This window comes from Oncorhynchus tshawytscha, linkage group LG06, assembly GCF_018296145.1.
Source record: "Oncorhynchus tshawytscha isolate Ot180627B linkage group LG06, Otsh_v2.0, whole genome shotgun sequence".
Lineage (NCBI taxonomy): Eukaryota > Metazoa > Chordata > Actinopteri > Salmoniformes > Salmonidae > Oncorhynchus > Oncorhynchus tshawytscha.
In genome coordinates this window covers 58,559,706-58,584,730 of record NC_056434.1, presented here as the reverse complement: position 1 = coordinate 58,584,730, position 25,025 = coordinate 58,559,706, and the positions used below count along the sequence as shown (strand labels likewise).

The following is a 25,025-nucleotide window of genomic DNA, read 5'->3' as shown; positions in this document are numbered from 1 at the left end:
TATAGTTATTTTTTTTATTGTGGACATAAGGTTGAAGATCTGATGTTTTCTTAAAGGTACAAGTTCAACATATTTGATACAAGGTTTGTCTATGTTGAAATTTGGTTACCATGATGATAATCCCATGTTTGAAATATCACCCTCAAAACAACATTTTACGTTCATTACTTTTTTCAAATCTAATGCATTTTTCACATAAATTCCATGTCGCTATACGTTGACATATCATGTTGAAACAACAATGAGTCATTCAGTTTGTGCCCAGTTTGTAGGCTTTTGCTCGGTGGGCTAATGCTGTCTGCTCAGGTCTAGCTGGTATCTGTGCCAGTGGTCAGGTTCCCCAGTGTAGCAAATAACTCTTCCATCTCTTTCTGCAGGAGAACATTCCGAGTCTCAGCATCTTGCCTTGCGCGTTCCGAGTTCCCCAGTTGGATCTCTAACATGAATAACCTCTTCTTCTCCTCGCCTAGATCCTCTTCTAAACGACCAGACTGGAGACGAAGACCTGAACACGAATCCTCTAACCTGAGAACATCACGAGAGAGAGGTTTGAGAGTACAGCACACACACACGCGTGGATGTGCACACATGCATGTATGTGCACACACTCACATATACACAAACACCACAACATAACATTGCCATATCAACAAGGACACAAGCTAGTTCTTACTTGTTTATGCGTGTCTCATAGCTGATCCTCTGTCTCCTCAGCTCCTCCTTCAACTCTGTCACCAGGCTGAACAGACCCTCATTGACCCCTGACCTCTGACCTGTGATGCCATCCCCAGGGTCACCCTCATTCCAGTCAGCGCTGCTCACACACAGCTCTAGAGGAGAGCTACTGTCCCCAGGTATCGCGGGCCCTGCCACAGACTGCCCTGACCCTAAACCAGAAATCAGTGTCCCGTGCTCATTTCCTGTAGATTCAGCCAATGGGATCTCACAAGAGGTCCAGGGGGAGGGGCTGCCAATGGGCAAGCTCAGACTGCAGGGAGTGACATTAACGTTGTCATAGGTCGAGAGCCTGTTGGAATGGGGGGAGTTTCTGACAGATTGGGAGGGCTTTATATTGGGACAGGAGGAGACTATAGTAGAACAGGAGGAGTCTATATGTAAAGGAGATGAGTCTTTTAGCGTGCTTCTTTGGGAGACTTTTAGTGACAAAGAGGACTCAGTATATGAGTCTAGCAGAGAATCTATATGTGTCTCTTTCAGGCAAAGCGAGGACTCTTTGAGTCGTTCGCCAGTCGAAGCGGTCCGTCGGTGACTCCGGAAGGACGTCAGACCATTCATCAGCCAGTGGCCTCCGGTGACTGTCGACACATCAACTGCTGACCCCCCCAACTTCCCCCTTACCCCCCCTGACCCGGACCTACCCTTCAAAGAGGACCTCCATGAAGACTGGCTTTTGGACTGTTTACTGGGGCCGAGGTCTGCGCCACTACCACCCGAGAGTTTTATTTCGCTCTTTCCTTCACTCTTTCTCTCCGTCTTTTCTTCTGTTCTTCCACCATTCATTCCCTCAGAATCTCCCTCTGTTCTTTCCTTGGGGGTTGATCCAGGGCGGTCAGTGTCAAGAGAGGACACTGCGGAGGTCGGGAGGGGTTGAAGTGGTTCCTGACTTGGGGTGTTAGGGGTCTGTTCCAGGGATGGATAGTCCTTGGCGGGGTTGGGGGGCAGGATGTCCTCCTGTGAGAGCCATTCCACCCTGCAGCGCTGAATCGGGGGGACCCGGGGATAGGGAGTTGGAGAAGGGGCAGATTGGTCCTCCCTGGGAGTCTCTGCCTGCCCCTGGTACAGACGAGAGTGTTCACTGATCAGTACAGTCATCAGGTGCTGCACCTGGGAACTACCTGCAGGATGCAATAAAAAGCTAATCGTTAGTTAGAGGATTTGTATGTACCCCTTTTCCAGTGTGGGATTCTAGCTTGAAATATATATTTGATCATGTTTCCATACTAGAACGTAATGATTACTTTACATGTATAAGGAATGTACTGTACATGTTGGGGTCAATGGAGGGGGGATAAGAACTAGGTGTATGGAAAGTTACTGAGTGAGGAGGGGGGAGTGCAGAAAGTTTACATTCTGTCAAAACATAATATTGTTCAATCTCATGGCTCCTAAGGAGGGAGGCAAAGGGTTTCAGTCACTGATCAATTAGGACAGCTGTGGATTAGGGAGGAGCAAGGAATTCGGCCCGAGGTCAGGTCAGATGAAGTGAGAAGGAATAGTCCTATCCCACATGAATATATTTCCATGCCCATGAAGGTTCTAGGCAGGGCCATGACTACACCATTGAGAGGAACCAGTTAAATTCCTGACTAGCAACAACGTATTTATTGGCTGTCGAGATGTGCAAGGAGTTGAATATTCCTAGTAGGAGGGTATAAATATATGTGCTTGTGTAAACAAGCACATATAGCTGTTTGACGCAGTGGAGGAATAAACTTGATTTCAGCTTTTCTTAGTTGTCCGTTTGAGTTTTTACTCAGTTTGTTCAGAACCTAACACCAGCCTAATCCCACAGATTATAGCAAAAAAGTAGCAGGGCTGCTGTTTAGCTGAGAAATACATGACATATATTGGCTTTAAACTCTTTAAACAATGCATACCTTCTCACTGATATTGTAAAAATAAAAGTTTCAACTTGAGCAAATCCCCTCTATGTAAAATGTTGCGGTTAGTTTGCTCATAGCACGTGTCATCACAGAGGAAAATGTGCTGGTATCTACCCTCCATCATGATTTGTGGGTCTTCCATCTTGGGTCGGAAGATGTTGGGCCCGAACACAGTGGCCAGGTTCTGAACACTCATCTTGTTCTGACTTGAGTGGGACTGGACCTCATCTAGGAATCTATAGTGCACACACATGTACACATGCAAGCACACACGCATATATGCACGCACATGTAAAGGCTGGTAAGAATAAAACCGAGGAGAAATATAAATAGCCCCCTGAAGCAACATTTTTATTTCCTCCAAGATTGTCTGAAAATCTCAACTCTCGTATGTTCAGTTGGATTCAAACTGAGACAGATACAGTATGAGAAGTGGTGGTGAGTCATGCTGTTGCCACAGTCTGTGTGATCTGCCTCATTCTGCTGTCTCAGCTGCCTGTTGATGCCATTAAACATCTATTTCAAGTGTTAACCCTTTAACTGGCACACCAAGAAGAAAAAATCTGCAAAATGATTGTTCTGCAAAATATGTGTATTTAGCCTCACTACATATAGGCCATAAATGAATAATTTGTGTTTACATTACTTAAACTTTGATAGATAACACAGGGCAAACATCTCAACCAGCAGGTTGAACTGCCCAATTAGAGTAAACTGTATTGGAATTTGCATATACTTTTTAAATAATAAAAAAAAAAACATTAATTTACATTATGTCTGCTTAATTGACTTATAATGGAAGATAAGCTTAGTTATATAAGGATATGAAATGTTAATAAAATATGCTACATTTGTGTGTCAAAATCTGAAAATTCAAATGCATGTAAATGTATGCATTTACAGTTTAATGACATGTACGGAATGATATTATGAAACATATCGAAGATAACAGGCAGACAGTAAATAATGATATGGATTTTTTTATGTATTATATTTGCACAGACAAAAAAATCCCATAAAAATATGTCTTTATTGCCCATTATCACTAGCTTTGACTTTATAGCATTCCTTTAAAGGGCAACTCAACCATCTGGTAGAGCATATTTTTACCTGCAGACGTATCTGAGAAGGTTGTAGTTGACCTGAGGAAGACTCTTCAACTGCCTGCCCAGCTCAAGGATCCCCTTCAAAAAGACAAAGCCCCAATATCATTATTCATTAGGATTTGAATGAGAGCATTACTACTTTGAAAAGGGGCACATGTGTGTCACATGTGGGCGCACACACACACACACACCTCCTCCTGGTCCTTGGCCAGGAGCTGAGCAGTGGAGAGGAACTCTGTGTATTTGTTGAAAGGCACCACAGGCTCTGGCAGCTCTCTGAGGTACAGCTTCAGCAGGGACGCCACCGTGTGGACATCAGTGTTACTGTTAAACATAAGAATTATGACTGAATTACAATAGAGCTCATCAACCTGTTTGTGTTGTGTTTTTAACCTTTATTTAACTAGGCAAGTCAGTTAAGGGCAAATTCTTATTTACAATGACTGCCTACCACGGCCAAACCCTAACCCGGACGACGCTGGGCCAATTGTGCACAGCTCTTTGGGACCCCAATCATGGCCGGTTGTGATACAGCCTGGAATCGAACCAGGGTCTGTAGTGACGCCTCTAGCACTGAGATGCAGTGCCTTAGGCCGCTGCGCCGCTCGGGAGCCCCCCAATATGTTGTGTTTTACGGTGTGTTATGCTGTGTTACCTGTGAAGGAAAAGTTGATGTAAAGGGAAAGTACTTCTACCTGCCAAACAGTGGTTTCTCCCCGCAGTTAAAGGCGTCCTGCAGCTCTCGTACGTGATTGGTCTGTCCAGGCATTCTGAACAGCCCCTCCTCCGTTAGGCCGTGCTGGTGTATAAAACACACACACTGCTGCACCAGCAGAGGCACCAGAGGCTTGCTGCTGCTGCCACACCCACTCTCACACTGCATTGTCTCCTCTAAATGCTGCCCAAAAATACCTAGAGCAATGACACCCAGATTCCAAGAACACACACACACACACACAATCAACTTGCTCTTACAGGACTTTACATGTTTGTGGGTGTGTGTGTGTGTGTGTATTTGTGTTTGAGTATGTGTATGAGCATGTGTGTGTGTGTTACCTCCTCCTAGCGGGGCCCATATAGCTCTTCGTATGGCTCTGACCCATTCCTCCATGTCACTCTGAGACTTAGCCATCAACAGGAAAGACTCGCTCAGACCTGAACGATCCCTCTCTCCACTGCCTCCTGCAAACACACGCACACACACACACACACACACACACACACACACACACACACACACACACACACACACACACACACACACACACACACACACACACACACACACACACACACACACACACACACACACACACACACACACACACACACACCCTTTGTGAGCAACCGATATGACGCCAACACTGTACATTTCAACACTTACTCTTCAGTCTCTGAGGGGATTTAAAAACAATGCATGAACCACTAGCATCAAGTATGGTAGGTGGAAATTGATGAATTGATTCTGTATGCTTAGTACATTGTCATTGGTAACTATATGCAGAGTGCACTGTTGATGTCTTCATGAGCACTGTGCTTGTCTTTAGCACTGATGCCATCTACATAGTACGTTGTCATTGGTATTGTCAGTGTCATCATGCAATGGCCTGTGCTTATGTGCCATACAAAGAGCCTTTAACAGTGGTGCCAATATTTGTATTTTTCTGAGTAGACCACCAGATGTTGGTCGTGCAACTATGCCAGTGACACTGTGAACCATCTGATCCTTCCCTCCACCCTCTCAGGGCTGGGTGTCTCAGGCTCTGTACACTCTTGGATTGCTGCGCCTACCAGGTGACGTGGAGAGGATCTGTGTCTGCACCACGTACTCTCTCTACTGGTGTCCCCAGGGCTCGGTTCTTAGGCCTCTTCTCTCTATACATCAAGTCACTCGGCTCCGTCATATCCTCACATGGTGTCTCCAATCATTGCTATGCGGATGACACTCAACTACTTTTCTCCTTCCCCCCTTCTGACACCCAGGTGGTGACATGCATCTCTGCATGCCTGGCAGATATCTCAACTTGGATGTCGGCCCACCACCTCAAGCTCAACCTCGACAAGACGGAGCTGATCTTCCTCCCGGGGAAGGCCTGCCACTTAAAGACCTCTCCACAGTGTCGCCCTCCCAGAGTGCAAATAACCTTGGCGTGACCCTGGACAACACCCTGTTGTTCTCTGCAAACATCAAAGCAGTGGCTCGCTCCTGCAGGTTCATACTCTACAACATCCGTAGAGTACGACACTACCTCACACAGGAAGCGGTGCAGGTCCTAATCCAGGCACTTGTTCTCTCCCGTATGGACTACTGCAAGTCGCTGTTAGCTGGGCTTCCCGCTTGTGTCATCAGACCTCTGCAACCTATCCAGAATGTTGCAGCCCGCCTGGTTTTCAACCTTCCCAAGTCCCACTGGCTTCCAATCGCAGCTTGCATCCACTACAAGACCATGGTGCATACCTACGGAACAGCAAGAGGAACTGTCCCTCCCTACCTTCAGGCTATGGTCAAACCCTACACCCCAACCCGAGCATTCTGTTCTGCCACCTAACCTCCTCTTCACCACAACCCCCCAAAAACACAAAAAAATAATAAAAACAACCAGCACTAGCTCTGACTCCTGAAAAATGTACTTTCTATACTGTGATATGGGGTTGTCCCACCAAGCTATCTTAAGATGAATGCACTAACTGTAAGTCGCTCTGGATAAGAGCGTCTGCTAAATTACTAAAATATAAGATGTTCTGCTCCCAATATCAATCTATTATTATATTTTTTTTTATTTAACTAGGCAAGTCAGTTAAGAACAAATTCTTATTTGCAATGATGGCCTACCCCTGCCTTCCCTAACCCAGACTACACTGGGACAATTGTGCGCCGCTCTATGGAACTCCCAATCATGGCCTGTTGTGATACAGGCCAGAATCGAACCAGGGTTTGCAGCGAAGCCTCTAGCACTGAGATGCAGTGCCTTAGACCACTGCGCCACTCAGGAGCCCCTAGATACTACAGGGCATGGTCAGTCCTGTCTGTCTATATGTATGGTGTCAAATGGATCTCTGGAGTCGAGCACGTGCGAGATGGAGCTGTCGAGCAAGATCAGACATAATTGAGCAAGCAAACACCGAGTCGAGAGCGAAGAGGATGGGTTCCACAAGCATAAAGGCCAGTCGAGAGCGCAGAATGTGGTCGAGCGAGCAGAGGACGGGTCCCACGAGCGGGCAGGCAGCAGGGGTCACGCAAATTAAAGTTGAGTTGCACTTGCAAGGGTCACTTTGAGTGATCAGAACATTATTGCAACACACAAAATATGAATTCTAGAACAGAGATTTTTGTTTTGTTTTTGCAGATACTTGCTAAACGTCAAGACTCAGAAGTTACGGCGTTCTCACAAATACATTGCATCCCCACATGGATTTCACAATCTCACACCAAACAATATCGCAACTGCAATCGTTCACTTAAATTCGAGGTAATGAACAGAGCCTGTAGCATTCTACTGAAACGCAATTCATCACGTTTCTGGGCCGATCACAGCTTGACTGCACTCGAACGGTGAAAGGCAAAGTAATGAAGTAGCCTATGAGTCGCCAGCCTATGAGTCGCCAGAAAACACTAACATCCGGTTTTCAGGGGTACAGTATTTTCAACCAATGTTCCGTTTCCCCTGAAAAACAGGTTAGTGGTGAAGTAGCATTAGGGACAATGGCCAACGGTAAAAATGTAAGCTCTATAGTTTTTCCACGTTCATCTGTACAAAGAGGAGTACGCAAGTATAAACTGCATGGGACCACACAGCCATCATACCGCTCAGGAAGGAGACGCGTTCTCTCTCCTAGAGATGAACGTACTTTGGTGCCAAAAGTGCAAATCAATCCCAGAACAATAGTAAAGAACCTTGTGAAGATGCTGGAGGAAAAAGGTACAACATTTTTTATATCCACAGTAAAACGAGTCCTATATCGCCATAACCTGAAAGGCCACTCAGCAAGGAAGAAGCCACTGCTCCAAAACCACCATAAAAAAAACATTAAAAAGCCACACTACGGTTTGCAACTGCACATGGGGACAAAGATCGTACTTTTTGGAGAAATGTCCTCTGGTCTGATGAACCAAAAATAGAACTGTTTGGCCATAATGACCAGCGTTATGTTTGGAGGAAAAAGGGGGAGGCTTGCAAGCCGAAGAACACCATCCCAACCGTGAAGCACTGGGGTGGCAGCATCATGTTGTGGGGGTGCTTTGCTGCAGGAGGGACTGGTGCACTTCACATTATAGATGGCATCATGAGTGAGGGAAATGATGTGGATATATTGAAGCAACATCTCAAGACATCAGTCAGGAAGTTAAAGCTTGGTCGCAAATGGGTCTTCCAAATGGACAATGACCCCAAGCATACTTCCAAAGTTGTGGCAAAATGGCTTATAAGGACAACAATGTCAAGGTATTGGAGTGGTCATCACAAAGCCCTGACCTCAATCCCATAGAAAATGTGTGGGCAGAACTGAAAAAACGTGTGCGAGCAAGGAGGCCTACAAACCTGACTCAGTTACACCAGCTCTGTCAGCAGGAATGGGCCAAAATTCACCCAACTTATTGTGGGAAGCTTGTGGAAGGCTACCCGACGCGTTTGAGCCAAGTTAAACAACGTAAAGGCAATGCTACCAAATACTAATTGAGTGTATGTAAACTTCTGACCCACTGGGAATGTGATGAAAGAAATAAAAGCTGAAATAAATCACTCTCTGCTATTATCCTGACTTTTCACATTCTTAAAATAAAGTGGTGATCCTAACTGAGACAGGGAATTGTTACTAGGATTACATGTCAGGAATTGTGAAAAACGGAGTTTAAACGTATTTGGCTAAGGTGTATGTAAACTTCCGACTTCATCTGTAGCTACCAAGACTATCTGCTTTGACCCGTTTTGCACTCACTTTTTTGACTCATCACATACGCTGCTGCTACTGTCTATTTTCTGTCACTTTATTCCTAGTTTTATGTACATACTGTTTCTACCTCGATTACCTCATACTCCTGCACATCGACTCGGTACTGATAGCCTGTGTATATAGCCAAGTTGTCATCACTCATGTATTTATTGTTGCTTTTATTATGTGTTTTACTTTTCTACAGTTTCTCTATTTTCTTTCTCTCTGCATTGTTGGGAAGGGCCTGTAAGTAAACATTTCACTGTTAATTTACTCCTGCTGTTTACGAAGCATGTGATGAATACAATTTGATTTGAACCAGGAAGTGCATCATCAGAGGGAGGGCTTAGATGTCTCCATGGTTTCTTACCTGGACCAATCTCAAACAGGTGGCGACCAGCTTCATCCTGATTGGCCGACAGCTCACTGACCTGACTGCCCTGGAGAATGATGCATCCCTGAGAGAGTGTGAGAGAGAAAGAGAGAGTGTGAGAGAGAGAGAGTGTGAGAGAGAGAGAGTATGAGAGAGAGAGAGAGAGAGAGAGAGAGAGAGAGAGAAAGACAGAGAGAGAGCAACAAAGGGAGACAGAAAGAGAGACAAAGAAAGGTGAGAACACAGTATTAAAAGGTAGAGCATTGTGTGGTTTGCTATAATCAAACAAAAACATTACTTAACTCTCTGTTTGAAATCACTTAGAGCACAGGGAAGGAAGACGTGCTGTGCACGAAAAACATTACAGAAATGTTACGAAACATTATAGACTCCATCGTCTCCTTTAGTCTTGATATATTTCGAGTGGCTTGAAAGTGTCCTGAATATGTGCATTAAACTAGAGTGTAGTATACCTGAGGTTTAGTCTCATCCTGGTCCTTATAGAAGTACAGTGCTTCAGTGTGGAGAACGAACCACCGCAGCTGCCAGTTCCTCATGATGCTCCTCTGTCTCTTCAGCCAGCCGGCCTTCAACGTCATCTCCTGGCCTAGAGGAGAACTGCAGCGGCCCAGCACCATGCTCTTAGAGCGGGCTGGGGAGTTATAGATGGGGGAGGGGAGAGAAACATGAACACAAACACATATAAACTATATACATATGATGATGCACGCAACACACGCACACACACCATCCCTAATCCTTCTCCACTGAGTTCCCTATGAGAACAGTCTGATTTCAGTGTCTGAGCCGTGCATAATGATGTATTCATTATCAACTGGACCAGTCTATTATCAGGGATGGACAACCCTCAGCTGCTGGAGCCCTGCTCTAACACACCTGGATCCTAGTTCATTCTCCACAGAGATGAACACACACATAACCTATGCGTGTACAAAGGCACACACAGCTAGAGCATCCCTAACCCCTATTCACTGAGGTCCCTATAATATGAGAGCAGGCTGATCCCAGAGTCTGAGCCGCACATGCTGATTTATCCATTACTACCCGGACCAGTCTATTATCAGTAATCGAAAACCATCCTGGAGAGCTACTGGCTGTCCAGGCTTTTGCTCTAGCCCTGCTCTAACACACCTGATACAGCCAATGGAGCAGATGATTACAGGAATCAAGTATGTTGAAATAAGGTTGAAACAAAACCCTCCAATCGAGTAGATATAAATGCTGTAGAGGTCCTATGTGTCTCTCTCCAACAGCTCAGAACAACCATAACAGACTGATTAAAAGAGAAATTACACATCAGACACTGGTGTATCGGAGAAACCTCAGTGTCAGGCTGAGAGAGAGAGCGAGAGGAGACAGAGAGAGAATCAATTATTTATATTTTTCTTGTTAATTGCACCCCTTGTTTCCGCTGAGGACAGCTCAGGGCTGAACTCTCTCTCCCTCTCTCCACCTCTCCCTTGTATTTTGCAGAGTCATGATCGCAATGGATCACCATCTTTTCAAGTAAAAACCTTCTTCAAATGCGAGTGGATGAACGACAAGTGCAAGAGTTAAGTGGTGGTACACCATACAGTCTGTGCCTAGTCTCAGTCCTGTGATTCGCTGCCTCCACATCCATGTCCATCCAGTCATGCATGAAGGTATGTCACGCTGCGGGCAGGTCTGCCTGCCTGTAGGCCTGGAGCCGTCTACTGCGTCAGTGATTAGTACCGTGTGAGAGAAACTATGTTTATCACTCAGCTGTCGTGATGGACACTTTTAGCCCTTACGGTAGTAGTAAGCTGTGATATACAGCAGTAGTAAGTCCAACATGTCACACAGCAACAACGACAATCCATCACCGGGAATAAATACAACATTGTAGTATGTACAGTACACTCTGATCAGCTCCGTCTTCTATTGAAATATATCCTTCTGAGATAAGAGGGCCAAGCAACCAAATATTTCATTAAGCTATAACTCCCTAGTGTGGAATTGTACACGGTAAGATGCATAGGTATGCATATCCGTAACCAGGGCTCTAAAGTGCGACCATTTTGTTTCCTAGATATTTTGCTATGCAACCTGGAAAGAAAATCACCTAGATAATAACTGTTGTAATGATAGGCTTCACTGTACAGTTGTTTCTGAAAAAGTGAGTGCTGATTCATTCAATTCAAAGGCAACATGTAAATAATATTAAAGGACCAGTGCAGTCATAAACTTGATTTAACTGTGTTTCATACCTACAGTGCCTTCGGAATGTATTCAGACCCCTTGAATTTTTTCACATTTTGTTACGTTACAGCCTTATTCTAAAATGGATTACATAAATACAAATCCTCATCAATCTACACACAAGACCTCATAGTGATAAAATGAAAACATACTTTTAGAAATTTTAGCAAATGTATAAAAAAATCTAAAAATGAAATACCTTATTTACTTAAGTATTTTATTATTTTATTTCACCTTTATTTAACCAGGTAGGCCAGTTGAGAACAAGTTCTCATTTACAATTGCGACCTGGCCAAGATAAAGCAAAACAGTTCAACACATACAACGACACAGAGTTACACATGCAGGAAAACAAACATACAGTCAATAATACAGTAGAAAACTAAGTCTATATACAATGTGAGCAAGTGAGGTGAGATAAGGGAGGTAAAGGCAAAAAAAGGCCATGGTGGCGAAGTAAATACAATATAGCAAGTAAAACACTGGAATGGTAGATTTACAGTGGAAGAATGTGCAAAGTAGAGATAGAAATAAAGGGATGCAAAGGAGCAAAATAAATAAATAAATACAGTAGGGGAAGAGGTAGTGGTTTGGGCTAAATTATAGATGGGCTATGTACAGGTGCAGGAATCTGTGAGCTGCTCTGACAGCTGGTGCTTAAAGCTAGTGAGGGAGATAAGTGTTTCCAGTTTCAGAGATTTTTGTAGTTCGTTCCAGTCATTGGCAGAAGAGAACTGGAAGGAGAGGCGGCCAAAGGAGGAATTGGTTTTGGGGGAGACCAAAGAGATATACCTGCTGGAGCGCGTGCTACAGGTGGGTGCTGCTATGGTGACCAGCGAGCTGAGATAAGAGGGGACTTTACCTAGCAGGGTCTTGTAGATGACCTGGAGCCAGTGGGTTTGGCGACGAGTATTCAGACCCTTTGCTATGAGACTCGAAATGGAGCTCAGGTGCATCCTGTTTACAACGATCATCCTTGAGATGTTTCTACAACTTGATTGAAGTCCACCTGTGGTAAATTCAATTGATTGGACATGATTTGGAAAGGCACACACCTATCTATATAAGGTCCCACAGTTGATAGTGCATGTCAGAGCAAAAACCAAGCCATGAGGTTGAATGAACTGTCTATAGAGCTCAGAGACAGGATTGTGTCGAGGCACAGATCTGGGGAAGGGTAAAAGTGATAGGGTAATATTGTCACCCATCAGACTATTCTTGATTTAATCTTGTCTTTACATAAACTAAATAATATTCTGTCGTTTTTTCACTATTTTCTACATTGTAAAAACGACGAAATAAGACACGGAATCATGTAGTAACCAAAAAAAGTGTTAAACAAATCTAAATATATTTTAGATTTTAGATTCTTCAAAGTAGCCACCCTTTGCCCAGAGCTTCCAATAGCCTACAGTTAATCTCTTCCCGCAACCTGTTGAGGCTGGCAATTAAAGAGAATGCAAGAGGCTGAATTAAAGAGGTTCCAGAACTGCTGTATTTGAAGCACCACTCCTTTCTGTCCAGTTTCACAAGGACATTCATTACATGTTCTGTTTAAAGGGTGAATTGGCTTTGGAAGCCAAAACAGCCAAATACTCCATCTAAACGTCAATCGATTCTCAATTGCGGTACGGTTCTAGAAACATAAATCACTCTACTTTCATATCATATCATCAAAATAATTTCACAAATGTAAAATACACACTTGTTGTACACTGTTTTAACTGGTTTTAACACAGTTGCAGCTGACAACACGTTTTTGGAGTCAGTCTTTTATTTACACACAGGTGTTGGGAGACACAGATAGCTAATTAGCACAGGTAGTCCACTCTGTCTTCTGTTTTCCGCAAACAAGCGATGTACCATGGAAATATGGCCGTGTGTATCAATTGAACCTTTTTTAAAATTATTTCTCGCTGATATGTTTCCAAAACCGTACTGCAAACGATACGTGTTAATGTTTAGACTGAGCATTGCAGCTCTTAATAAAACTCCCCCATACAGAAGACGCCTTTGTCCAATGACTCGTATGTGTAATAGAATGGAACTGAGAGTCAGAATCAAGGGCTACAATATCCCCTTATTTTCAATCAGTTCAATGATTTATTTTTCAAGGTCTGAGGCACTTTGATCAGTCATATTCTTCAAGCCCAAGAAGCAAACACTTAGCTTCCTAGTACATATGGAAATTAAAAAAGGTTTATGAAACACTTTTTGGAGGGTTACTGTTAAAATGATGTATATTTAAAAATAGACGATGATGATGGGAGCATTGGCCCCCAGAGCTCGTGGGCCCCACGCCTTGTGGAGGCTGTAGGGGTGTCCGGTTCGCCAGACCCCTCCCAGACAGTCTAGCAGAATTCTTGCTTGAGAAATTGCTCTTTGCTAAGAAGCTATTTTGGTTTCTTTTTTAGTATTGTAATTGAAAGCAATCACAGTAAGGTACTTAAATGTTAAATAGCAATTATTTGATATTGAGATAAAAATGGCTGCAATGGACCTTTAAAGAATGCATCAGTGATTTGTAAACGGAACAAAAATATAAATGCAACATGCAACAATTTCAAAGATTTTACTGAGTTACAGTTCATAGAAGGAAATCAGTCAATTTAAATAAATAAATTAGGCCCCAATCTATGGATTCCACGACTGGGCATGGGCACAGCCATGGGCCCACCCACTTAAGAAACAGGTCCTCCCAATGGGGAGCCAGGCCCAGCCAATCAGAATTAGTTTTCCCCTACAAAAGGGCTTCATTACAGATAGAAATAATCCTGAGCACCTCCCTCCCCACGCTCATATGATCCTGCAGGTGAAGAAGCTGTGGAGATGTGGAGGTCATGAGATGGCGTGGTTACACGTGGTATGCGGTTGTGAGGCCGGTTGGATGGACTGCCAAATTCTCTGAAAAAAACGTTAGAGGCGGCTTATGGTAGAGATGTGAACATTAAATTCTCTGGCAACAGCTCTGTTGGACATTTCTGCAGTAACCATGCCAATTGCACGCACCCTGAAAACGGCACATTTTAGAGTAGCCTTTTATTGTCCCCCAGCACAAGGTGCACCTGTGTAATGATCATGCTGTTTAATCAGCTTCTTGATATGCCACATCTGTCAGGTGGGTGGATTATCTTGGCAATAAGTTTTTGCAACTTTCTGAGAGGTAACACATGGGAATGCCTGTGTCTACCACTTTTTGTAGCCAGTTAGTTATGCTGAAACAGTCATTTCTAAAGGCTTTCCCATGAAACTTTCTAAATTAAATGTTAACTGCAAAGTAGACTTACCTGGTAGAACGATATGATATCACGATCATTTGTAACAATCAGGTGGTCTTTTGTTTTGCATGCTTGGGGCGGCAGGGTAGCCTAGTGGTTAGAGCGTTGGACTAGTAACCAGAAGGTTGCAAGTTCATACCCCTGACCTGACAAGGTACAGATCTGTTGTTCTGCCCCTGAACAGGCAGTTAACCCACTGTTTCTAGGCTGTCATTGAAAATAAGAATTTGTTCTTAACTTACTTGCCTAGTTAAATAAATAAAGATAAAAGAATTCTGCTATTTATTTATTTGCCACAATAACACCGGATTTGGAGGGACCGGTGTTTTGCTAGCAGTATTTCTGTACTGAATGTACCGGCCTCGGAAATCCAAATCCGGTGTTATTGTGGCAAATAAATAAATAGCAGAATTTTTTTATTTTACCTTTCGGAAATCCAAATCCGGTGTTATTGTGGCAAATAAATGTATTGACTGGTGAAAAAAGTATTGTATCTACCTATCACAGTGGCTGGTGGAACAAAAAGGGTCGTTCCAAAATCACTCACGGGCATTTGTTTAGGCTACACCTTGTTCAGTCATGTTACCTCATTAGCAAGCTAGCTAACAGCCTGGTTACTTTACCAATATATCTAAAAAAAAAAAATGGATAGATTCTTTAGAAGATATACGGTTCAGAGCAATGAATGAATGACTGATCTCGTGAATGTCTTCACTCACATAATTTATGCTCTTAAGGAGTGAGTATAATTTTCAAGGAGTACGTTTACATGTACACTAATGATTAGATATTAAACTGATTATGGCTGAAGGCCAAGTTTGTCATTAGTCATGTAAAACACCCTTCTCTGCTTATCTTAATTGGCGTGAGGTTTTCTGAGCAATCTTTCTAATGATTAGGACATGTAAACACCTTAATCAGAGTTACAGCAGTGTATTTGATCATGCGCAGCGCATGCTTCCTTCATTTGCGCAAGTGAAGTGAATTTAGATAAACTGAAAGTATTGATCTTAGAAATATTTTTCACATATAAACTTTATATGTCTGAACTCAAAATCAAATAGGCTTCACAAAAATAACATGGTCGCTGTGGTAGAACGTGTATTTTGATACAGTGTCTTCGCAAGGTATTCAGACCCCTTGACTTTTTCCACATTTTGTTACGTTACAGCCTTATTATAAAATGTATTAAATTGTTTTCCCCCCCCTCATCAATCTACACCAAATACCCAATAATGACAAAGCACCGTTGGCAGTGATTACAGCATTAAGTCTTCTTGGGTATGAAGCTACAAGCTCAGCACACCTGTATATGAGGAATTTCTCCCATTCTTCTCTGCAGATGCTCTCAAGCTCTGTCAGGTTGTATGGGGAGCATTGCTGCACAGCTATTTTCAGGTCTCTCCAGATATGTTTGTTTGGGTTCAAGTCCAGGCTCTGGCTGGGCCACTCAAGGACATTCAGAGACTTGTCCCGAAGCCACTCCTGCGTTGTCTTGGCTGTGTGCTTAGGGTCGTTGTCCTGTTGGAAGGTGAACCGTCGCCCCAGTCTGAGATCCAAAGATTAACTTTGCTCCGTTCATCTTTCCCTCGATCCTGACTAGTCTTCCAATCCATGCCACTGAAAAACATCCCCACAGCATGATGCTGCCACCACCATGCTAAACCGTAGAGATGGTGCCAGGTTTCTTCCAGACGTGATGCTTGGCATTCAGGCCAAAGAATTTCAACCCTGGCTTCATCAGACCAGAGAATATTGTTTATCTTGGTCTGAGAGTCTTTAGGTGCCCTTTAGGGAACTCCAAGCGGGCTGTCATGTGCCTTTTACTGAAGAGTGGCTAAAAACCTGTTTTGCTTTGTCATTATGGAGTATTGTGTGTAGATTGATGACACATTTTTTCATCAATTTTAGAGTAAGGCTTTAACGTAACATAATGTGGAAAAAGTCAAGGGTTCTGAATACTTGAACAATTGTTATCAATTCCATAAACTTAATTGAGTTTAGCAGAGACTGGAAAAGAGAGAACAGCTCTCATCAGAAAGTGGCTTTATCACATGCAAGGAGATGCAATAATCATTTCATCCAAATACAGAAGTAAACTATCACACAGCCAAAACACTAAGAGATAAAGTGTGCTGCATGTATTATGGAGACACAGTTGCTATAACAGTCGCAGAGAGCGTGAGACAGCAAGACCGGCATACTGCTGAGATGCTGCAGAGAGAAAGAGGGGAGGAGAGGATGAAAGATTGTTCTTACCCCTGCGTGTCTGTCTGTTTTTAGGGCTAAGCATGGTTGTCATTGCAGCGCTAGTCCCATGTCTGGATCCCTCCAGTCACACGCACACTGCTCTCTCCTCTCACTCTGCTGCCTCACCCTGTTTCTAATTCCCTGAGGCACCACCCTTTCTCTCTCTCTCTTCTTCACTGCCACTCAATCTCCTTCCGGGCAAGCACCCTCCGCGCTCTCTTTCCACTCTCCCTCTGTCTCCTTTCCAGTTACACTCTCTCTCCCTTCCCCTTTCTCTCTCCCCTTCTCTCTCTGTCTCACTTGCCCAGTGTACTTACAGCCCTGCCCAATGAGAGAGAGAGAGAGAGAGAGAGAGAGAGAGATGTATATGTTTAGAGGAATTTAGAGGTTTTGCGAGGGGTAGACATCTCCTGCACATGCTCAGTTCTAATATTACTCCTGCTGCATTATTCAGACAGACACAGAAGGGTGCACACACACTCAAGCACATGCACAAACACACATAATCACAGTTTGCCATAGTCATAGCCATAGAAAAACAGCTTCTATCTCAAGGCCATCAGACTGTTAAACAGCCACCACTAACATTGAGTGGCTACTGCCAACACACTGTCAATGACACTGACTCTACTCCAGCCACTTTAATCATGGGAATTGATGGGAAATTATGTAAATATATCACTAGCCACTTTAAACAATGCTACCTTATATAATGTTACTTACCCTACATTGTTCATCTCATATGCATACGTTGATACTGTACTCTATATCATCGACTGCATCCTTATGTAATACATGTATCACTAGCCACTTTAACTATGCCACTTGGTTTACATACTTATCTCATATGTATATACTGTACTCGATATCATCTACTGTATCTTGCCTATGCTGCTCTGTACCATCACTCATTCATATATCCTTATGTACATATTCTTTATCCCCTTACACTGTGTATAAGACAGTAGTTTTTTTTTTTGGAATTGTTAGTTAGATTACTTGCTCGTTATTACTGCATTGTCGGAACTAGAAGCACAAGCATTTCGCTACACTCGCATTAACATCTGCTAACCATGTGTATGTGACAAATAAAATTTGATTTGATTTGATTTGATTTGATTTGATTAGTCCACTTCAGGTTACTAGCCAGGTATGTAAAACTATTCTACTCTTGTTTTCAGGTAAACCATTCACTAGCCTTCTGCACTCAGAAAAGACTACAAATGCTGTCCGTATCATTTTAGAACAGCAAATTCTGTGGACACCAAACACTCTAGAGCTGTGTTTCGAATATTCATACTATCTGCACTAACCGTACTATTTGTGATGTAAATTGAGTATGTAGTATGCGTATTGGTTATAGTATGGATAGAGTTAGTATGCCAAGAGTTCTAGGATGTCGTACTAAATTTGCCAAAATACGAAGTATACCAGCTCTGGACACTCTGTGCTTTTAGGGTCGATAATACAATTCTTCAGAAAATGGGCGTGGCTTCACAACATTTTCAGATTTCAAGAAAATGGCAGAAAATATGCAGTCTGACGAGAGCGGATACAATTTCCTTGCTTTAAGTAATTATGACAAATGTTAAGAACATTTTCAGCAATGTAAATAAAGTAATGACTTTTTCAAATCAGTTAGGTTAGCTGACAATTTGTTAGCTACGTTATCCTCGTAGCATATCATTACAGCAGTACGTACTGGTATGTTAGCTAGCTACCTAACGTTAGTTGGCTACTAATACATTGAACTGCCAGTATATTAACTATATGTCATTCTTACCTTAGCTAAGTGGTATAGTCAATGTGCGTTCTCAATGGTCATTGTTAATTCGCTCTGGCCTGCTACTCCGATTTCAGAGCACTCGTGTCTGAGTGTGCCAGAGTGCAGAATAACTGACGAATTTACAAACGCTCAACATCTGTTGAATATGGCCGGTGTCAGTAAACGTCGGCAAATAGGGTAATTAAAAATTGTTGCCAGCTGCACAGTTTACAGTCACCAACGCTCCAAATAACATGAAAACAGCCTATCCAGCTCTGCTAGGGGGAATAAAATACATATACTCATTAGTATGTAGTATACAGTATGTTAGTATGGGTATTCGAACATAGCTCAGGTGTTGTTAGAACATTGAGCTGGTCATTACCTGAGTCTCGTCTCTGTCTGTCCATGGGTAGAGTCTTGGAATGGTTAATCACAGACACTACTCCATCTGTCTACTGCTCGGTACCACTATCTGGAATGCTGACTGGACACACAAACATTCAGAGTCAACACACACACAGTGAGAGAGAGAGAGTCTGAGAAAAACTACAACAGAAAGTCAACAACTATCTCACACCATGACCCTCACTCCACTTACAAGATGTATTCAACAGCCTGAATGCTCAGTCGGTCAGTCATATAATTGATAATTGTGAGAGGCATTCAGATGATAATGATAGCGCTAATGCTCTATACCCAGAGTTGACACCAGCATAACAGAGCAGTGATAGTCTGGAGCTATAGAAGGCTATGCTCAGGACTGATGATGCTACTAAATAGAAGAGACTATTACCTGCCACGTCATCTCAGACAGAGAGAGAGAGAGACGCCTTTCAGTCCTCAATAGCTCACTGTGGAGATAGGAGACACACACACACACACAGACCTACATACACATAGGCATCCACACACACAGAAAGAAACACACAGCTCGGAGACAGTGGTACGAAATGCAGACACAGGTCTTCACATAGTGTGGGGTCAGAATCATGTGCTTCCTCTCTCTCTCTGTCTCAGGAAGTGGGTAGTCAGTATGGAGAAGTGAATGTGCAGCCCTCTGGCTAAACACATGTTGGTTCCTCTGGGTATTAATAGACAGTCCATACAGACAGTTGTAGCATTTACATTCCCATTTTCGTCTGTGCCAGGGATGGCAAACCCCCATCTTCCTGGGAGAGTTACTGGGTGTGCAGGATTTAGTTCCAAGTCCAACCCTGCTCTTACACCTAATTCTAATCAGCTGCTCATCAGGATCTTGATGAGCTGAATCAGGTGTGTTAAAGCAGGACGGGAAAAAAGCTTGCACATCCCATCGCTCTCCAGGAGGAAGGTTGACCACCCCATGGTTGCAAAACCTCCAAAAATAAAGTTACGACTGTTCTGAAAGAGAGGTGGAGTGATCTGCGGTGCTGGTAGTCGCTCAGTTGAGTCGGAGAAAATAGGAATCTGCTTTAATTTTCAAGAGGTGTCAGCACCAGTGGAGGTTCCTCATAGGAGGAACAGGAGGACCATCCTCCTCAGTGAATGTCATAAAAATAAAAATATTGAAATATTAAAAAATGTATATATTTTTTTAGATAAAACTATACTAAATATATGCTAGTCACCATAAAATGTATAAAACACACCGTTTTGCTATGTTTTGCACTCTGTAGGGTAGCACAATGGTGTATGCGGAGGACAACTAGCTTCCGTCCTCCTCTGGGTACATTTAGCCTACTCAAACACCCGGCTCAAACAGAGGGATGCTATGTTAGTTAGCTGGCTATGACTATCCAAAACTGGAGCTCTTCTAAGTCAAGGTAAGCTAAAGTTTTACTAATTTATTGTCACCGGGGCCCACCGGTGTAACTGCTAAACTGCTTAGTGACTGTACACTGTACTGCATGATTGTAGCGGGTTTACTAACGCATTAGTTCTAATAGCTACAGTATGTTTAGTATGACACTACGTTAGCTAATATGGTGACAATGATGTAGGTTGTGTGTAGTTGTCAACATTTATGATATGGTTTGGCTTTGCCACGTTTTTTCGCCTGGTTTACAGGCAGCTGATGTGTTGTGCATTGAAGTCCATAAGCGAAGGGAAAAGGTGAGACGAGGAGAGAGCGTAAACGTGAGAAGGAATACAACATTGCTGCTATGAAAGTGAACTGTCTGTTCAGGGGTGTATTCATTCCACCGATTCTGTTGAAAAACCTTTCTTAGAACGGAAGCAAACGGAACGAAACTGGGCTAAGCACACCTGAATGGGGCCAATAGAAACTCTCGTTTGCAACTGTTGGACAAATGATTATACCCTAGATCAGCTAGATGTAGCCAAGAGTGTGGTTGATTCTGATATTTTCCAATTGGGAAACTCTGAGGTCATTTTTCTACAACGTCTTTCTAAGTCGGAAATTTCCAAGTTGTCTTGAAAGCTTCATAAATTTCCCACTCTAGCTAATTAGCTGGCTAACACTATCTGTTAACAGAGTCAAGTTTACCAATAAAAATCTATTTTTGGATGAGTAATTTCTGTTGCATGTAAATACATGTATGCATGCTTATTAGTGGAGGATCCTTAGAGGAGGAAGGAGAGGACCATCCTAATCAGTGAATTTCAGAAGTTTTTTTTTTTTAAATAAAACATTAAAAAGTTATCCTTTAAGATAAAACTATACTAAATATATTAAATAAAACACACTGTTTTGCATTGGCCTACAGTAGTCTCAACAGCACCCTCTAGGCTAGCATGGTGTAGCCGGAGGACAGCTATTTTCTGTCCTCCGGCTACATTGACTTCAATACAAAACCTAGGAGGCTCATACTTCTCACCCCCTTCCATAAACCTACTTGGTAATTTGACGATTTCCGGAGGATGTCCAACCAATCGATGCTTTTGCAGTATGAACTGACACGTTGTCCATCCAATCATAGGAACAGATCATTAATCTAGTGTGGTGTATTGGGGTTGGGCTGTAGAACATCATGGGGGTCCTATGTGTGGAGAAGCTTGGTGAATCGGTGACATTGTTGGACAGTTAGAGACTGAGATAATATCCCCAAAAAACTATTAGATTAAAACGAGTTTCTTCAAATTACAGGAAAAAATTAGGTAAATGATATATATTGTTTTCTTGGTTTTAGAACTTCATTTTTGTGTTGAGTTTATTTATTTCAGTTTGCTTTGCTAACTTTAGTAACAAGAAGCTAGATAGCTACCAAAGTGCAGCTACCAAATGCCTTCCTACAACAATGTAGAGCATTTATTTGTTGTTTATTTTATTGCCCAGATCAGATTCAAGCTTCTGGGAAAAAACTACATCGATCATGTAATGCACGAAGGTCTGCATATTCCAACTGCGCAACACAATGAGAAGGTACTGTAAGAATAAACTGGGATGTTCTCAAGCAGTTTATCGACACTACTGTATTTCTGGCCAAGTAATTTTTGGCTTTTCTGGGGCACGATGAAAGGGATGTTCCTCTTACAAGGAGCTTGCAGAGGAAATGGCACTTTACAATGCTTTACTTACTGAGCATGTGGAAGATCCTACGGTCTTCTCTGGAATGTCGAAATCAATTCAGAATGATTTAATAGCTTTCATTGCATCATCCATTAAAAGTGAGATTAAGAGGTTGACTCAGCGCATTTTTTCGCATGGTAAATGGATTAAACCACAGACATCAGCTGTAGCTCGCAGTTGTCAGTTTTCATCAGGTATGCGGATGATCAGTGCTTTATTCTAGAAGGTTTCTGGGCTACCTTGATACGTCAAGAGGGCGAGATGCGCAGTTTGAGTTTGACTTTGTGAATTCTCAGATGTCTGAGTTTAATTCAATGGAGAAACGTGTTTGCCCATTATGAAGACGTTGCTGTAATGGACTGTAACCGCTAGTTCTATTTGCAGCGGAGTAAATTACTTTATGGAGAGCGAATTACATTTTCAAATCAGTGATTCATGTGTAACTCAATGTATCTGCTATTTGTATTTACAGCTAAATCTCCTCCTGTTCCCTGATTAAGCCATGATGGCCCTCTCCACTCCACTACCAGTGTCAACACTCTCCTGACATGAACTGAAGCCATGTCTCATGTGCCCTCTCATCCACTGGTGCATTGAATGTTTCATCTCCATGCACTGTGAGTAGCCCTGTCAATTGACCCTACATACAGTGATGAGAGAAAATCAGATAAACACCATCACATTATTACACATCAATGGGATTTAAAAAAAAAATCTTTGCTTGGACTAATTCATTCTTAGCTTTTTTGTCTAACTGTGTTGTGTTATGTCTTCCCAATCAAATCCTGTCCTGCCCTCAGTGGAAGAGTTGAGCTCTTCTCCAACACCATCCATCCATGATGAGCCTGTCCTGCACTGAAGCCTCTGAACACCTCAACCCCTGTCCTGGACTGAAGTCAAGCCTCCGAACACACCCCAACTCATACTCTCATTCAATCACTGCTGTGATATCTTCCTAACACTAAGTAGCCATCTCATTGCCCATAATATTTTAATATACATGTCTTTATTAAATGTTTTAGGTTAAAATCATTTATTTTTTGTAAACACGGATTATCACTTCCGTTGCGGTCTGCATCTATACCGTGGGTCTCTCATTCACCTCCATTTTTTAAATCACTAGCCTCCGCTTATGGTGTTCTAGCTATTCACTTTTCACACTTTGTTAATGTTTGTTTATTCCGTTGCTATGGTCACCGGCAGCAGTCATAGACAATAATCACATCATGACACATACAATCCCCTCTGATCCTGGAAACTCACCCAGACCAGCTCACCAATAAGACAGAGATAATTAACATTATATGATTTTATTGGCTAATGGAAAAGGACCAGATGGAATGGAATGCCAGGAAGAGGCGATGCCACGTCAGAAAATTGCTACTGCTAGCATCCATAATGCCGACTTAGGGTGTGTGTGTGTGTGTGCGTGCGCATGAGAGAGTGCAAGTGAGAGTGTTTGTAAGCGAGTGACAAGAGAGAGAGAGAGAGTGGTAGAGAGTAGAATGGATGTTAGGTCTTCTGGCCTCCTCAACCTGTACAGACTGCTTTCTCCCATCTTAAACACTGTATATAGAGCAGGCCATGCAGAGGACATTCAATAATATTGCAGGTGACACAAATGGCTAAACCGCTCAGATACAGTGCCTTCGGAAAGTATTCAGACCCCTTGACTTTTTCCACATTTTTGTTACAGCCAATTTCTAAAATGGATTAAATAAATAAAAATACTCAATCTACACACAATACCCCATAATGACAAAGCGAAAACAGGTTTTTAGAAATGTTTGGAAATGTATTAAAAATGCAAAACAGAAATACCTTATTTACATAAGAACCCTTTGATAACAGAGACTCGAAATTGAGCACAGGTGCATCCTGTTTCCATTGATCCTCCTTGAGATGAGTCCACCTGTGGTAAATTCAATTGATTGGACATGATTTGGAAAGGCACACACATCTATATAAAAAGGTCCCACAGTTGACAGTGCATGTCTGAGCAAAAACCAAGCCATGAGGTCGAAGGAATTGTCCGTAGAGCTCTGAGACAGGAATATATCAAGGCACAGATCTGGGGAAGGGTACCAAAAAAGTTCTGACAGAGCTCAATAGTTATTTTGTGGATATGGAAGAACCTTCCAGAAAGACAACCATCTCTGCAGCACTCCACCAGTCAGGCCTTTATGGTAGTGGCTAGACAGAAGCCAAATCCTCAGTGAAAGGCACCTGACAGCCCACTTGGAGTTTGCAAAAAGGTACCTAAAGACTCTCAGACCATGAGAAACAAGATTCTCCGGTCTGATGAAACCAATATTTAACTGTTAGGCCTGAATGCCAAGCGTCATGTCTGGAGGCTACCTGGCACCATCCCTACGGTGAAGCATGGTGGTGGTAGAATCATGCTGTGTGGATGTCTTTCAGTGGCAGGGAATAGAAAACTAGTCAGGATTGAGGCAAAGATGAACAGAGCAAAGCACAGAGTGATCCTTGATGAAAACCTGCTCCAGAGTTCTCATGACCTCAGACTGAGGTGAAGGTTCACCTTCCAACAGGACAATGACCCTAAGCACACAGCTAAGACAATGCAGGAGTGGCTTCAGGACAAGCCTCTGAATGTTTTGGGAGTGGCCCGGACTTAATCCTAATCGAACAGCTCCGGAGAAACCTGAAAATAGCTGTGCGTTGCTGCACCCCATCAAACCTGGCAGAGTTTGAGAGGATCTGCAGAGAAGAATGGGAGAAACTCCCCAAATACAGGTGTGCCAAGCTTGTCGCGTCATACCCAAGAAGACTCGAGGCTGTAATCGCTGCCAAAGGTGCTTCAACAAAGTACTGAGTAATGGGTCGGAATACTTATGTAAATATAAAAAAAAAAAGTGTATTGTGTGTTTATTGGGTATTGTGTGTAGATTGAGGGGAAAAAACAATTTAATAAATTTTAGAATAAG

General features: G+C 42.8%; 1 protein-coding gene and 1 long non-coding RNA gene across 8 annotated transcripts; one reads left to right on the top strand and one right to left on the bottom strand.

Moving 5' to 3' along the window:
* LOC112252762 (rho GTPase-activating protein 22) lies at positions 1-19,514 on the bottom strand. Of its 7 annotated transcripts, none has more exons than XM_042323442.1 (10): positions 19,363-19,514; positions 18,952-19,053; positions 9,506-9,684; positions 9,030-9,117; positions 4,426-4,912; positions 3,922-4,054; positions 3,735-3,808; positions 2,739-2,860; positions 674-1,856; positions 1-525 (listed from the first exon to the last, which is right to left on the bottom strand). In XM_042323442.1, exons 2-10 carry the CDS (start codon positions 18,974-18,976, stop codon positions 309-311), a joined length of 2,508 nt encoding a protein of 835 aa, XP_042179376.1. In that variant the 5' UTR covers positions 18,977-19,053; positions 19,363-19,514; the 3' UTR covers positions 1-308. The 7 variants fall into 7 exon arrangements, with proteins under 7 accessions (XP_042179376.1, XP_042179377.1, XP_042179379.1 ...); XM_042323443.1 differs by having other exon boundaries at positions 18,952-19,049; XM_042323445.1 differs by lacking the exon at positions 19,363-19,514 and adding an exon at positions 19,168-19,335.
* Positions 17,927-23,106, top strand: LOC112252763. Its single transcript, XR_002953888.2, has 5 exons — positions 17,927-17,951; positions 20,225-20,371; positions 21,844-21,930; positions 22,550-22,694; positions 22,878-23,106. It is a non-coding gene; the product is annotated as an uncharacterized LOC112252763 (long non-coding RNA).
* The last annotated feature ends 1,919 nt before the right edge of the window (positions 23,107-25,025 follow it).

Bases quoted from the DNA above. Each gene is read 5' to 3' on its own strand.
- LOC112252762 (XM_024424306.2), bottom strand. From the start codon at position 16,853: ATGACAACCATGCTTAGCCCTAAAAACAGACAGACACGCAGGG. The intron at 9,118-9,505 runs GTATACTACACT...ACACTCTCTCAG, and splicing joins AGGATGAGACTAAACCTCAG to GGATGCATCATTCTCCAGGG. The intron at 4,055-4,425 runs GTAGAAGTACTT...TATGTTTAACAG, and splicing joins GAGAAACCACTGTTTGGCAG to TAACACTGATGTCCACACGG.